The 14,622-nt window shown below is 51.4% G+C and overlaps 1 protein-coding gene across 19 annotated transcripts in view; it reads left to right on the top strand.

Annotated features, from left to right (window-relative positions):
- Window positions 1–14,622, top strand: part of Sorbs3 (sorbin and SH3 domain containing 3) — a 32,403-nt gene that overhangs the window by 11,131 nt on the left and 6,650 nt on the right. For 8 of the 19 annotated variants that reach the window (XM_076545288.1, XM_076545295.1, XM_076545287.1 and 5 more), the window contains 12 exons: window positions 2,279–2,342; window positions 5,893–5,931; window positions 6,368–6,461; window positions 8,460–8,550; window positions 8,769–8,855; window positions 8,950–9,003; window positions 9,843–9,929; window positions 10,389–10,450; window positions 10,976–11,118; window positions 11,347–11,399; window positions 11,491–11,537; window positions 11,712–11,826. In XM_076545288.1, the coding sequence (XP_076401403.1) occupies window positions 2,279–2,342; window positions 5,893–5,931; window positions 6,368–6,461; window positions 8,460–8,550; window positions 8,769–8,855; window positions 8,950–9,003; window positions 9,843–9,929; window positions 10,389–10,450; window positions 10,976–11,118; window positions 11,347–11,399; window positions 11,491–11,537; window positions 11,712–11,826 (936 nt within the window). Of the gene's footprint in view, window positions 1–2,278; window positions 2,343–5,793; window positions 5,932–6,367; window positions 6,462–8,459; window positions 8,551–8,768; window positions 8,856–8,949; window positions 9,004–9,760; window positions 9,930–10,388; window positions 10,451–10,579; window positions 10,812–10,838; window positions 10,861–10,975; window positions 11,119–11,346; window positions 11,400–11,490; window positions 11,538–11,711; window positions 11,827–14,622 lie in introns of those variants that run through there. The other 11 variants (XM_076545284.1, XM_076545283.1, XM_076545293.1 and 8 more) reach the window with 5 other exon arrangements.

Here is a 14,622-nt window from a genome sequence, read left to right as displayed (position 1 = left end):
CCAGGGCTGGGGGTCACAGAGAGAGGGGGCCCAGAGACCCTCCTAAGTTCTCTGTCTATGACTATAATAGGGGTGAGCATTGAAGGCGAAACCCACACCTTGCGTGTCTGAGTCAGCTGTGACGTGGTACAGATCTCAGCATTGGAAAGCCACCACTGTAAGGGCTGAACCTAGCAGGGATGCCTCTTAGTTTTGCACCCCAGTGGCCTGGCACAGCACCCTCAGAACAGCTGCCCACTGACTGGCTGAGTGAGGGAGTCCTGAGCGATTGCCCCTCCTGGCATGGCAGGCAGGGAAGGATCCTGTGTTCCACCAGGACTCCGGGGGGCCCGACCTTCCCTTCCCTCCGTATCTTGGGGCCAGCCATATTTCCTCAGTCACATACTCAGGAATGCTTTGTAAGGTCCAGATGTGGTGGGCTAGGTGAAATGCCCTCTCTCTCTCCCTACGGTGTTACTTTTGTTTCCTGATGTAGAAAGGAGCGTTGTAGAAGCGTCGGGAATGCAGAAAGAAGGCTGAGGAGATAGCTCAGCCAGTACAGTGCTTGTCACACAAGCATGGGGACCTGAACTCTAGTCCCTGGAACAACAACAACAACAACAACATTAAATTATTTAAAATTTAAATATTTTATTACTCATAATAATATCTATTACTATTAAAATAATTTAAGATTAAATCATTTTAAATTAAAAATTTTAATTAAAATTAACATTTTTTAAAATTAAAGTAAATTAAAAAAATTTTTTAAAGGTAGGCATGGTAATACATACTTATAATCCCAGCACTGGGGAGGGGAGACAGGAGGATGTCTAGGGCTCACTGGCCAGCCACTTTAGCATACTTGGTGAGTTCCAGGCCATTGAGAGAGACGGTCCCAAAAATCCAAGTGGACAAGCTGGTCATAGTGGTGCACATCTTTAATGCCAGCACATGAGAGGCAGAGGCGGGCAAATCTCTGAGTTCCAGGCCAGCCTGGTCTACAGAGTGAGTTCCAGCCTGGGCTGCACAGAGACCTTGTCTCAGAAACAATAAACGAGTGGATAGTGTCTGAGGGATAGTACCTGAGGTTGACCTCTGGCCTCCACATGCGTGTGAATTCACACACATACAACCACACCTACACCCACACAAACATGTGCTCACGTGCGTGCACTGTGCACGCACACACAGATATGTAAAAGCACAAAGAATAAAAATGTGAATCATTCTGCCTCTCACAATGGAGGGTCATCACCCTATACACTGAAGAGAGTCCTTCCATATACCACATGCCACATGAAGTTGCCACAGGAGGAGCTGGAGAGAAGGCTCTGTGGATAAAATGCTTACCACACAACTCTGTTAAAACTAGGTGCTGCGTTATATGTCTACAGTCCCAAAGCTGGGGGGTGGGGGCGACCAGCAGATCCCAGTGGCTTCCTGGCTAGCCAGGCTAGCAGAAAGAATGAACTCCAAGTTCAGTGAGAGACCCTGTCTCAAAAAGTTAGGAGTGGTGCCGCCCGCCGCCTTTAATCCCAGCCCTCAGGAGGCAGAGGCAGGAGGATCCCTGTGAGTTCCAGGCCAGCCCAGTCTACAGAGTGAGTTCTAGGCCAGCCAAAGGCTACCTAGTGAAACATTGTCTCAAAAATAAAATAAAATAAAAATAAAGGGCTGAAGAGATGGCTCAGGGGTTAAGAACACTTGTCTTGCAGAGGACCAGGGTTTGATTCCCACATGGTATAGTTCACCACTGGGCATAACTCCGGTTACAGGGAATCCAACACTCTCTTCCATCCTCTGAGGAGGCAAGTAAAACACTCACACATTAAAAACAAAAGCAAAAACAAAAAAACCTTAAAAAAAAATAAATGAATAAAAATAAATTAGGTAGAGAGCTGGTGAAATGGATGAAGTGGATACAGGCACTTGTCATCATTCCTGACAACCTACGTTTGATTCCTAGACCTGGACAATAGCAGGAGAGAATCTATTCCTATAAATTGTCCTCTGATCTCACACAAGTGGGTGTGGCGTGTGCAGATCCCACCCCCAGTAATAAATGAAAGAAATATAAAAAAAAAACATGGTGGAGAACAATAAACCTCAGCCTCTTACACACACACACACACACACACACAGGCACTCACACACCACCACCAGAGACATTCCTCAGACGCAGGCCATCTACATGAATTTCGAGGTGCCCAGAGAAAGGTCTCATTAGGAAAGTTGTCACGTCTTGTCCTTGGGAAGGATGGGTGACCAGGGAGGCCTGATTTTGATTTTCTGATCTCAGAGTGTTGACAGCCCCAGAGACTGGTATCGGAGAATGTTCCAGCAAATTCACCGGAAAATGCCAGGTTAGACACCCTCCCAGAACCCAGTGGACTTCCAACAATATGGAATTTGTGGGAGGAACAGAAAGGAGGGTTTCTTTGCTTATGAGATTCTTCTGAATTATGAGATGTTTCTCTCTCCAAGCTCTAAGGTGAGTAGTCCTGAAAATATCCACACGTACACCCCCTAAATAAGTTGCTGCCTATAACACCAGCATTCAAGGAGGCAAAGGCAGGGGGATCACAGATTTGAGGCCAGCTTAGGCTACAAAGTGAGACTCTGTCTCAACAATCTAAAAAAGAAATGGGCCAGTGGGAGGAGAGGGAGGGAGTTTCTGTTTCACCAATGCCGGAGGCCAACAGTGGCCTCCAGAACATCGTTGGGTGGACAGTGACTAGCTGAAACTTCCTGATGTCCTCTGGGGGCTTCCTGAGATCCCTCTGAGTGTCTGGTGAGGCTGCAATGCCACGTGTGGTGGTCCTTCCTCCACGTGAAACACTGGTGTCTTCTGAAAGCCTGAATGCAGCCAGCCCTGAGCTGCACATGAGCTCTCCACAGGCTCTCTGTGCCCTGGATCAATCCTTGCCTGTCTCTCAGGACCTACTGAACAGTGTTCTAGGAAGATGCACAATAAGCAGACAGTGGAAAGGGCTAGAATAAAAAGAAAGAAGGCTGGGGAGCGGCCAATGCAGCTAGGCTGAGACCTCACCCAGAACAGGCAGGGAAGAGGCCCTTGAGCTAAGCCCAGAAAGGGTAAGGAGGAATGTGGCAGCAGAGGATGCTCCAAAGACCCAGCGGGAAAAGCACATCTGGCCCACTCCTGGACTGGAGAGGGGACTCACGTAGGAGACACCATTAGAGGCGACAGGATCAGGTCTTGTGAGGCTTGGAGTATCCCCAGGAGGACTTTGGCCTTTACCAGACAAGAAACCTGGAACCCCTGGGCCGTTCTGAGCAGCAGAGTGACTGTTCTGACAATGGGGGCTGGAAGGATCTCCATTCCAGTGCACACTGCCAGACACAGAAGAGAGGGTGGGAACCAGGGGACCAGTTCCCCTGACTGGCAAGACTGGGAGGAAAAAGGCCGTCATGGAAACTGCTATGGTCCAGTCTACACCTAGCAGGGACCCAGACCGGGGCAGTGGGCAGTAGGGTGGGGGTGGGGAAATCCAGGGGATTCCAGGCGGAGTCTTGGAATTTGCGGATGATTGGACAGGACTTGAAAGGACAGCCTCAAGAGTGAATGTAAACCTGAGCACATTGAAGGATGAAGCTGCTGTTTGGCTTCCTTTTTATTTTTCAGACAGGGTCTTGTGTATTCCAGGCTGGCCTTGGGCTCGCCATGTAGCTCTCAGTCTTCCTGCCTCAGGAGTCACAGGAGTGTGCCTGCCTTTGGTGCTGCCGTGTGTGTGTGTGTGTGTGTGTGTGTGTGTGTGTGTGTGTGTGTGTGTGTGTGTTCTAAGAAAAAGGAAAGACTGCAGAGGGAGCCTGTTTAAGAGGCATCTGAAGCTTGGTGCGGTGGCACATGGCTTTAGTCCCAGCACTCAGGAGACAGAGGCAGGAGGATCTCTGTGAGTTCGAAGACAGCCTGGTCTATACAGGGAGTTCCAGGACAGCCAGAACTACACAATGAGTCCTTGTCTCAGGAAACAAAAAATAGAGGCTTTTTGTTTCCGAGGCATGTCACACCTAAGTGGAGTAGGCAGAGGAATGTCCAAGGCTAGTTCAAGGGCAAGGTCTGAGCTGCACATGGAAATACCCAGGACTCTCGAAAGAGATGGTGAGTTCTAGTTCTCGAGGCAATTCTAATTTGTTGTCTTGGCTTAGCCATAAACTAGAAATGTGGGACTAGACCGCACCATCCTTCTTCTTTAGTATCCAAAGGCGATTGGTTCCCCGACCCCCTCCAGATGTTGAGAACCCTGCAAGAACAAGCCCTTTGTATAAAGTGCCATATCCAAAGCTATGGCTGCAGGACTCTACGGTGGCTCACTCAGGAAGCTGAGGCAGAAAGACTGTCATGAGGTCTAGGCCAACCTAGGCCATGCTATGAGGTCCTATCTCAAAGAAAAACTGAAAATGGGCTGACAAGATGACGCAGTGGGTAAAGGCTTCAATGCCTGACAGTCCTCGAGACCCACAAAGTGGAAGGAGAGAACCGACCCTGACCCTCTGACCCTCACACACGTGCTGTGGCATGCATGTGTCTTCACATACACACGCAAATGTTTCTAAGAAAAACAAACAAAAACTCTGAAGGGGCTGGAGAGATAGTTCATTGGTTAAGTGGCTGGTCTCCTAAAAGACCCGGGTTCACTTCCTAGAACTTACATGGCAGCTCATAACTCTGTAACTCCACTTGGGGGGGGCGGAGCTGGTACCCTCTTTTGATCCCCATGGGGAACCAGACACACAGGTGGTTTGCAGACATACATACAAATATAATATAAAGTAAATAAAAAACAATAAAACGTAGGTATAAGTATTCATATTTGCATCCATCTGCATATATCCTCTCATTGACCTTAAAATACTTCCAGATTGCTTATATGTGATACAAAGTAAATGCCCACATCAGTGGCTATACATACACTATATTGTGTTGTTTAGGGGACAATGACAAGAAATAAGTCCATGTGCATATGCAGCACAGATGTGGTTGTATTTTCAAAGTGGGCCTGATTGAATCCATGGAAACAAGGCTGACTGTGTTTGAAAAGCCTTCAATAACTAGCCAAGATCACAGAGGGAGATGAGAGAGCCTTAGGACTGAGCTCCCCAGGCGTGGGTTCTGAAAGGCCTCAGAGATGAGAGGAAAGCAGCCTAGAGCCGCTTCCAGAGACGGAGAGGGAGAGACCAACAGTCTCCCTGCAGTCACATGAGGAAAGGAGTTCCCGAGGGAAGAGCTGTGATAAATGTTAGATGACTTTGGAGAGGACCATAAGACTGGGTGCCGTGGAGGTCCTGAGCCCTTGCTCAGAGTGGTTGAGGCAGGGGTGGGAGCAGCATGCCTGCTGGGAAGGAGGAGTGAGGACTGGAGATGTGGTGATGGTCGCTGTGAGGAAACTCAGACACCCCAACCGCAGAGGGAGGTGAAGGCAGGCTCCTGAGAAAGGTATTTGGGTTTTAGAACCGCTTACCAGATGCCTTCCTCACCCCACACCCCTGAAAGTCCTGAACACTGGGAGGTGTGGTTCTGGGCAGAGAAGTAAGAAAGAAGGAGGTGCAGGTGAGGAAGGGAAACAGAAAGGAAGCACAGCTTCCACAAGCTGGCATGGCCAGGCCAAGCCTCCAGAGGTCAGGAGAGGGTGTGTGTGGGAATAAATCAGGAGGGTGTGGGGACCGCCCATTTGGCTCTCCCAGGCCCCAAGTCTGCCAGAAGCAGGCATTTCAAGCCCTCCCAAAGGCTGCCCTCCTAATTCCTTCCCTCCCTCGGGACATTCTTCAGGCCCTGACTCAGCCCTCACCCTCTGCTCCAGGCAGAAGGGAGGCTGGGAGCAGCTAGGCAGGCTCCTGGAGCGCCCTGTCCTCACTCTGTGTCCCATTGGTGACCCAGTCCTTTCCATTCTCCAGACCTGCAGCTGGACTGGACCTTGGAAGACCCACCCAAAGGTGAGAGATATGGGTTCACTGTCTGGGTCTGGGTCTGGGTCTGGGTCTGGTGACTTGTGACCTGGCCTTGAGGGCTTCCCGGGTGGTGTGGTTCCACACAAGAAGATTTTAAAGGCCACTTCCGGGAACACTAAATCCCCTGGTAGGAGGTGACTAAGACTTCCTTCACTGCCCAGAAAGCCCTTGTTTTTGCCATCTGCTGCTGAACAGACTTCCCTGGGCCTCTCTTTTCGTATCTGTGGAATGGGTGTACTACCCGCCCCAAACTGTTCTGAAGAGTTTGTATCCTAAAGCTCTGTGTACAAAGCCCACGTACTAGCCAGGAGCCCATCTCTGTCCCTGAGAGCCAGGAACCCAGGTGTTAGGGTGGAGGTGGGTGCCACAGCCTTAAATAGTCGCCCAACCCTAGCCCTTGTCTGTCTTCTCTCACCTCCAGGGGTGTCCTCACGTGCCTCTTCTGCAGACCCAAGGCATCCAGGGCCCCAGCAAAGACCCGCCTCCAGGCCTGGCACAGCAGTGACTGCTAACGGGTGAGCTGAGCCGTGGGCAAGCCGCGTAGAGACTAGTGTCCCCTTGTGGCCAAAGCTGGCACAATGTGGGACTGACAAGGAAAGGTCTATTTCTCCACTGGTTCTCCAGGGGCTCAGAGCGCTTCCGCTCCTAATGTGCATCAGGAATCAGACCCTCATAGAACCAGAGACCATGAGTGGTGTGTGTGTGTGTGTGTGTGTGTGTCCAGGACACTGGGGATGGAAGCTGTTAAGAGCAGCGTGGTCATGTGGCCTTCCACTTTAAAACCCGAAAGAAATCCAATAACATAGGGAAAAGAGGAAATTCCTTCCCCTGGACTGAGTGCTCGCCCAGGTGCCGCAGGAACTCTGCTCTCTGGTTAAGTACACTAGGCATGTGCGTCTTTACGGAGTAGAATTCAGTTCTCTGGCATAGCCATCCCTGACCTGTGGTCTTTGTCATCAGTGAGGTAGGGAGAGGAGGTCCAGATTGGACCCAGAGTTGAGGTCCAAGTCAGCCAGCTGCCACTGGCCATTCGACCTTGGACCTCACGTCTCCATCTTGTTAGTGCGGATGGTGGGGGAGATTGTGAGGACTGGGTAAGCCCGTGTATGCCCCTTGCATCGTGGTTGGCACAGAGCAGGTCTGCAAACATTCTAACACACAGGTTCCCATAGGATGAGAGCGTCCTTCTACTGCCAACAGCACATTCCATTCTCGTGATCACCTTTTTATTATCAAAATGAGAGCAGAGTCGTAATTATAGGCAATGAATCCTCACCCTGTGGTCAGACATGCCATCATTTGATAAGCTCTACTCACTTGTTCCATGGGTAACTTTCAGACTAAAACTAGAGGCTGGGACATGAAGGCCAGCCAGGAAAGGAACCCTAGAGGAGAACAGAGGTAGCAGGGCATTTCAGTGACTGAGGTGGCCACCTAGGTTTTATTGTCGAATCTAGGCTCCGTAACTTGAGTCCCAGAGACCCAAAACAATTGTCCAGAGATGTGTATAGTCTTACATCCTGGGCTATGGTTTGTAGGTTGACTTTTCTGGCCTGCCAGTCAATTCCCAAATAACCACACAGAGACTTATTAATTACAAATGCTTGGCCAATATCTCAGGCTTGTTACTAACTAGCTCTTACATTTTAAATTAACCCATATTTCTTATCTACGCTCTGCCATGTGGTAGTACCTTTTTTCTTTTTTCTTCTCTTTTTTCTCTTTTTTTTTGATTTTTCGAGACAGGGTTTCTCTGTGTAGCTTTGCACCTTTCCTAGAACTCACTTGGTAGCCCAGGCTGGCCTTGAACTCACAGAGATCCACCCGGCTCTGCCTCCCAAGTGCTGGGATTAAAGGCGTGTGCCACCACCGCCTGGCGGTGGTACCTTTTTTCAACACAGCAAGTTCATTTTGTTCCTCTCCATGTTTCCTCTCCACTACTGAGACTCCTCCCTTCTTCTTCCCAGCATTCTCTCTGCCCCCAAAATCCTGCCTAGCCACTGGCCAATCAGCTTTTTATTAACAACGAGAGCAACACATCTTCACAGTGTATTATTCCACAGCAATGATGTATAATACCACTTGGCTATGGAAAGCCAACTGTACTGGTACACAACACACCAAACACAAACACCAGATACTTTTGCCAAGGCTACAAGAGAGATCCTGGCCGCCCACGGAGCGATGTTTCTGTAGGCCTTCTGCTGGGCACCTAGCACCCACTCCTGCACATCACTCCTGTTTTACTGGCGTTGAGCCCAAGGCTCCATACAGCTTGTCATAGCTCCGAGGTTACATAGCTCCTAGGTGATGGGGCTGGATGTAAACCTGAATTCACACACTGCCTGCTCTATGACACTAATTCCACAATAAGGGGGACAGGTAGACTCCTTCTGTGGGAGTGGAGACAGTGGTGGAGGAGAGGGGTACAGCCCCTTCTCCTCTGGTTACATTCTTCACCCGTGCCTCGGTTTTCTAAAAGGAAGCTGAAGTGGTATTTTCTCTTTCTTCAGAAGACACTGGAACCACTCTGAAGAGACATCTAGAAACACCTTTAACTATAATTTCAGACCATCCTCTTCGGGGCTCCAACCCCCAAATCAGGTAGAGCACCCTGCTCACAAACACCACCATCCCCAGCTGCACGCTCTCCAGCCATACCCATCTGCTGACACTGAGCAGATAATTCCCTGATTTGGGCTTTCATACTAAGGGAGGGACCTGTGGGCATGTCAGGGAATACAAGGCCTGCCTTTAGACTGTAGACCCAACCCTAGTTAATGGCCCTTCACCCAAGCCGATGGCCACTCACATCCATGCAGGTGCCCAGACGTCGAGAGAAAGTAGAGGATGTCTGGACAGAAGACTCTTGGAACCAGTTTCTGCAAGAAATAGAAACTGGGCATAAGGTGAGAGTTTTGGCAAGATCCTCTAGGGCTGGACACACCCTTCAGCGGGAGCCTGTCCCAAGGGAGTTCATCCTCTTTGATGTACCCTTTGCAGCCCAAGAAACCACTGGTGGATGACCCTGTTGAGAAACCTGCACAGCCCATTGAGGTGAGTGCTGCTGGATGGGATGATGGAAAGACATCAGGGTCAGCAGTAAACAAGGATGACTCCCAGTATTGTGGTCTTAGCCATGGACCCAAGACTCTTAACTCGGCCCGGTCCCGTACATTTTCATCTCTATCCCTAGCACCAAGGACAGTGCCTGTATGCAGTAGATGATTAGTAAACACACACAGAATCATATATATCAGAGCAGGAAGAGACTAGTCAGTGTAAACTGGAGTTATCAAAGGTACTTGTGAAATGGAGCTGAGTTTGGCCAGGCAGAGAGACGGCCTCTCTAGGAAAAGGTGTAAGAAGAGATTGGGGTAGGGGGAATGTGTACCTGAGTCTCTCTCTCTCTCTCTCTCTCTCTCTCTCTCTCTCTCTCTCTCTCTCTCTCTCTCTCTCTCTCTCTCTGTGTGTGTGTGTGTGTGTGTAATGAGCAGTGTGATGATGGGTGGGTGCAGTGAAGCCAGGCCATGGAAGGCCATACAGGCCAATAGAAAGGAATTTGGCGAGCCCTCAGGTTCCTAAACAAAACATAACCCCCCCACACCCACCCACCCACCCACCCACCCACCACCACCACCACCACCACCACCCCATTCTCTCAAAATTAAAAAGGCCAGGAAAGACTAAGGCACTCTTGACACCCTGGAGTCCTGAGTTGGGGACTGGTGACAGAGAGGACGTGACACCTTCCCACACTACCCTTGAAGCATGCCTGTAGGCATGGAAACCTCTCTTGGTCCCCTCCCTCCAGGCCTGCCCAGACCAGCCTCTCACTTCTGACCTCTGACCAGCCTCCGACACAGTGCCCTTCCCAAAAGAATCTTATCCCCCAGGTCCTGCTAGAGCGAGAACTGGCCAAGCTGAGCGCAGAGCTGGACAAGGACCTGCGGGCCATTGAGACCCGCCTGCCGTCCCCTAAGGTACCAGCAGCCTCCAGAGGGCTTCGAGAGGAAAGGCTTTAGCCATAGCAGCAGGGGACTGAGGGAGCAGGCAGACCTAGAAACTGGCGACCTTGGGCGGACTTCAGCCTTGTCCGATCGTCAAAACACTGGGCGTCGACTTTCTAAGTGACCCCTAAGAACCCTTCCCGGCCAACTCCGATTCAGTCCATACCCCACCCCGCCTGGTCCCACCCCTAGCTGCAGCCCCAGGGACCCCCAGACCCGACCCGGCCCTGGCTTCCCGGGCCAGCCTCCTTCCTCCGTGCCTCCTCCCTGCACGAAGGCTCGCGGCCGCCTCTAGGACCCCGCGTCCCGCCCCTCCCCGGCCTCCTTCCCTCCCGAGCCGCGAACTTTTCCGGAGGAGGTGGCGGCGCTGGCCTCAGCTGCCCTGGCCCCAGGGTCCCAAGCTCTGATCACGTCCGGTGTCCCCCCGCGCAGAACTCGCAGGCGCCACGACGGTCCCCTGAGCAGCCCGCCCCAGAGCAGCGGCCCTCGGCCCGGTGAGTGGCAGAGACGCCGCCGGCGGGAGCAAGAGGGTCTGTTCCCAGAGGAGGGGACGTGGCGCGGGCCGGCGAGGGGGCGATGGCCCTGCCCACGATGGGGGACGGGCGAGCCTCAGAGGAGGGGCCTGAAGATCGGAAAAGTGGCCTGGGGGCGTCCCAACCGCAGCTCTGTAGGGGTTTGTCCACTCCTTGAGGGCCACCTGCCCCAAGCCGAGGACACCGGTGGTGGTGGCGGCGGCGGCGGTGGCGGCCGGCGGGGAGTGGGACCTGAGCCCCGACACTTCCCGCGTTCCCTGGGGCGGCCTTCTCCTCTCCTAACCCAAGGCCTCACCCTTCCCGGCCCTCTGCTGCACGGGAAGTAAGGGCATCCTGTTGAGAGTCCCGGACCTGGGAAGACGCCTTAGGAGGCAGGGGACAGGACTGGGGGGTAGCGGGAGGTCCTGGGAGGTCAGTAAGGTATGAGGACTAGCCCTGAGGGATGTGAAGTTCCAGGCAGGTGACTCACTGCCTCTGTCCCTGCAGCCCGGCCTCCGCCTGGAGGCCCAGCTCCCCGCATGCACCTTACTTCGGTTCTTCCCGACCCCTGAGCCCCCACAGAATGGCAGATGGAGGAGGAAGCCCCTTCCTGGGACGTAGAGATTTTGTCTACCCTTCCTCAGCCCGAGGTAAGACAAATCCTGTTTTTTGCTGGCACTGAACGGCCATCTACCTGCTGCGGAAGTTCTCTCTCAGCTATGTGGTGCCCCAGGAAAGGGAGGGTGGGGGCCAGGAAGGTCACAGAGCCCTTGCTTCCCTGTGCCTGACCTGGGTGGGGGGAGGGGGGGAGCATAACCCATCCCAACCCGATCCCCCTAGACGTGACCTCCTCAAGCTGAGGTGGTGCTTCTCCACAGAGCCTAGTGCCTCTGAAAGGGGTAGCAGCCCTTCGAGGAAGGAGGAGAAGAAGGTAAGAGAGTCCCTAGGGTCAGGGGGGTGTCTGGGCAGGACCCTGTCTGGCTGAGGTCGCCCCCTCTGCCCTGACCTCTCCCCTTTCCCAGAGGAAAGCTGCCCGGCTCAAGTTTGACTTCCAGGCTCAGAACCCCAAGTAAGTGGCCTTCTCCGCCCTCCCCCTCCCAGCCTGGGCAGTCTGCACTGTGGGGGAAGGGGAGGGTAGGGCTTTAGTGGGCAGAAGACTGGAGGGTGGTGGTGGTGGGGTACCGGGCAGGGTCTGAAGAAGAAAGGCTCAGGAAGCAGTACACCGACCCGCTCTTACCTGCAGGGAGCTGACTCTGCAGAAGGGTGACATTGTCTACATCCACAAAGAAGTGGACAAGAACTGGCTGGAGGGAGAGCATCATGGCCGCCTGGGCATCTTTCCAGCTAATTATGTGGAGGTGAGTGGGAGAGATGGAGCAAGCAGGCTGGGAGACTCCATGGCTTGGGAGAGACTTAGACGGCGGACCCCGGGGTTTCTTGCAAAACTCTGAGGGGTCCGGGCTGTCTCTCTGGAATGTCTCTGGCCTGCACATCGCCTGGTCCAGGACTCAGTCTGTCTCCCAGCTCTGGGGAAGATGAAGAGTCCCTTGCCCAGAAGCCACCATCCTATTAGTGCCCCAGATTTTAACTATCAGAGCCCATCTTTCTACCCTGATCTCAACTAACCAGTGTGTGTGACAGTTCCCCTGTAAATACATCACTTCTTTCGCGTGTGTTACCTGTTAATTGCTGCCTGGGGAGTGATAATCATCTCACTTTATAGACAGACACTTATTCTGTTACGTAGAGAATCATATTCTAAATGCAGGCCAAGACCTATAGGTTATTTTTATTTAGTTATCTGTCTGAAGTTGTATCAGACTAAGCCTCTGGCATAAAGTTGTCCATAATATCCCCTTATATTTTAAAAATATTTATTCTTGCACTCAGGAGGCAGAGGCAGGTGGATCTCTGAGTCTGAGGCCAGCCTGGTCTACAGAGTGAGTTCCAGCCAGGGCTACACAAAGAAACCCTGTCTCGAAAAACAAAACAAGAACAAAGAAACAAAAGAAATGATTCTTGTATGGGTGTGAATGTGCTTGTATGTGAAAGCACACACATGCCGTGGCGCACATCTGGAGGTCAGAGGTCAAACCTGGGTGTCAGTTCTCACCTTCCAAACCTTGAAGCTGGGTCTCCTGTTTTCACCGTCCCAGTGTGTGGCTTTTACATGGGTCCTAGGGAATCTACACTCAGGTGGCCAGGCTTCTGCTCTCGCTCACTGAGCCGTCTCCCGGCCCCATTCTCCCTTTAACGGCCCCATTCTCCCTTTAACGTTACTAAAGTCCGTAATGATTGTCCTCTCATCCCTGGGATTGCGGCTTCTTTCATTCTGGCTACAGGTTGATTTCCTCGGTCTCTGTAATAGCTTCCTTTTGAGTTGATCAGTTTTTCCCTATTATTTTTGTCTTCAGTGTCATCTTTATCCTTTCATTCTTTACTTTTCTTGTTTTGTGTGTCAGAGTGAAAAGTTTCGCCTGTCTTTTCTTCTTTCTTCACTTTCCCTTTGATGGGAGTTGCACAGCAGCCCAGGCTGGCCTGGAACTCCCTAGGTAGCCCAGGCTGGCCTCCAATTCATGAGGAGCCTCCAGATTCATGCTAGTGATTGATAATATTAATATTTGATACTATAAATTTCCATCAAAACACTGTTTCAGCTGCATCCCACAAATTGTATTTGTGTGTGTGTGTGTGTGGTTTGGTTTCCTTTGATCCAGGATCTTATTATGGTGTGGAACTCACTGTGAAGACCAGGCTGGTCTTGAACTCACAGAGATCTGCCTGCCTCTGCTTCTCAAGTATTTGGGATCAAAGATGTGTGCCACCAGGCCTGACCAAATTGTGGTTATTGTTATTATTATTATTTGTTGTTGTTTAGCTTACTGTTTTCTCATTTCCTTTCTGATTTCCCTTTGGTACCTGGGTAGACTTGTAATTCAGGCTGTCACTTTCACAGGCTTTACAGATTCTACCCACCCATACATTAATCTCAGTCATCTACAGCTCAGTGTGAAATGGTCGATTAGCTTATTGGGTTTTTTTTTTTTTTTTTTTTTTTTGAGACAGGGTTTCCCTGTGTAGTTTTGGTGCCTGTCCTGGAACTCACTCTGCCAGGCGGATCTCTGTGAGTTCGAGGCCAGCCTGGTCCTGCCTCCCGAGTGCTGGGATTAAAGGCATGCACCACCACTGCTGGGCCTAGCTTATTGAATTTTATGAATAGGTCAACCAAGAAAACATGAGGATTCAGAGCTCTGGTGGGTCCAGAGGGGAGGAGGGACTAAGACACTTGAACCAAGGGCCACTTGGCACTCAGCAGTAGTAAGAGATGGAACAAATTGAGCACATCCCTTTAGTCCTAGCACTTGGGAGGCAGAAGCAGGTGGAACCCTGTGAGTCTGAGGCCAGCCTGGTCTATATAGTTAGCTCAAGAACAGCCAGAGCTCTATAGTGAGACCCTGTCTTGAGAAAACAAAACAAATAGCAATAATAATAAATAAATATGCCAGGCGGGAGGCAGAGCCAGGCGGATCTCTGTGAGTTCGAGGCCAGCCTGGTCTACAGAGGGAGATCCAGGACAGGCACCAAAACTACACAGAGAAACCCTGTCTTGTAAATAAATAAATAAATAAATAAATAAATAAAGTATAAAGTTTCGGTTTTAGAGCAAGTTACTCTGCAGCTCAGAACCCTTTGAGATCCTAGGAGTTAGACAGATTTCCCTGGTAGGCAGGCAGACAGGGAGAAGGGCCATGGCTAGGTAATAATTGTGGTAAATTTCCAAGATGGGCAGCCTCTTCCTCAGCCTCCTGACTTGAGACAAAAGCCTGGCAGCTTCAGACAAAGGCCCCCTAAGCTCTCGTGTCCCACCAGCAGGCCCCCCTGCTGATGGACTGGCTCAACAAGTCCACGCCTGATTAGGGAGTGTGTTGTGTAACCATTGTGGGCCAGTCAACCATCCTTTCTTCTAACAGACCCACCCTGAATCAGGGGAGCAAGAGCCTTCCCAGGCTTTAAAAACCCCAACCCTCAGAAGAGACTGAATTTTCAGCTTCCCGAGTCCTCGTTATGCTTTGCAGAGGGTCTTGTTCTCTGTGCGGCCACATGTGTGGGTGTCCTCACCCCCAATAAACACCTTTCTCCAACTGCCGATTCTG

The sequence above is a fragment of the Peromyscus maniculatus genome, chromosome 9 (genome assembly GCF_049852395.1).
Source record: "Peromyscus maniculatus bairdii isolate BWxNUB_F1_BW_parent chromosome 9, HU_Pman_BW_mat_3.1, whole genome shotgun sequence".
In the NCBI taxonomy this organism is placed as follows: domain Eukaryota; kingdom Metazoa; phylum Chordata; class Mammalia; order Rodentia; family Cricetidae; genus Peromyscus; species Peromyscus maniculatus.
Note: the sequence above shows the minus strand (reverse complement) of the source record. Positions and strands in the feature narration are given on the sequence as shown.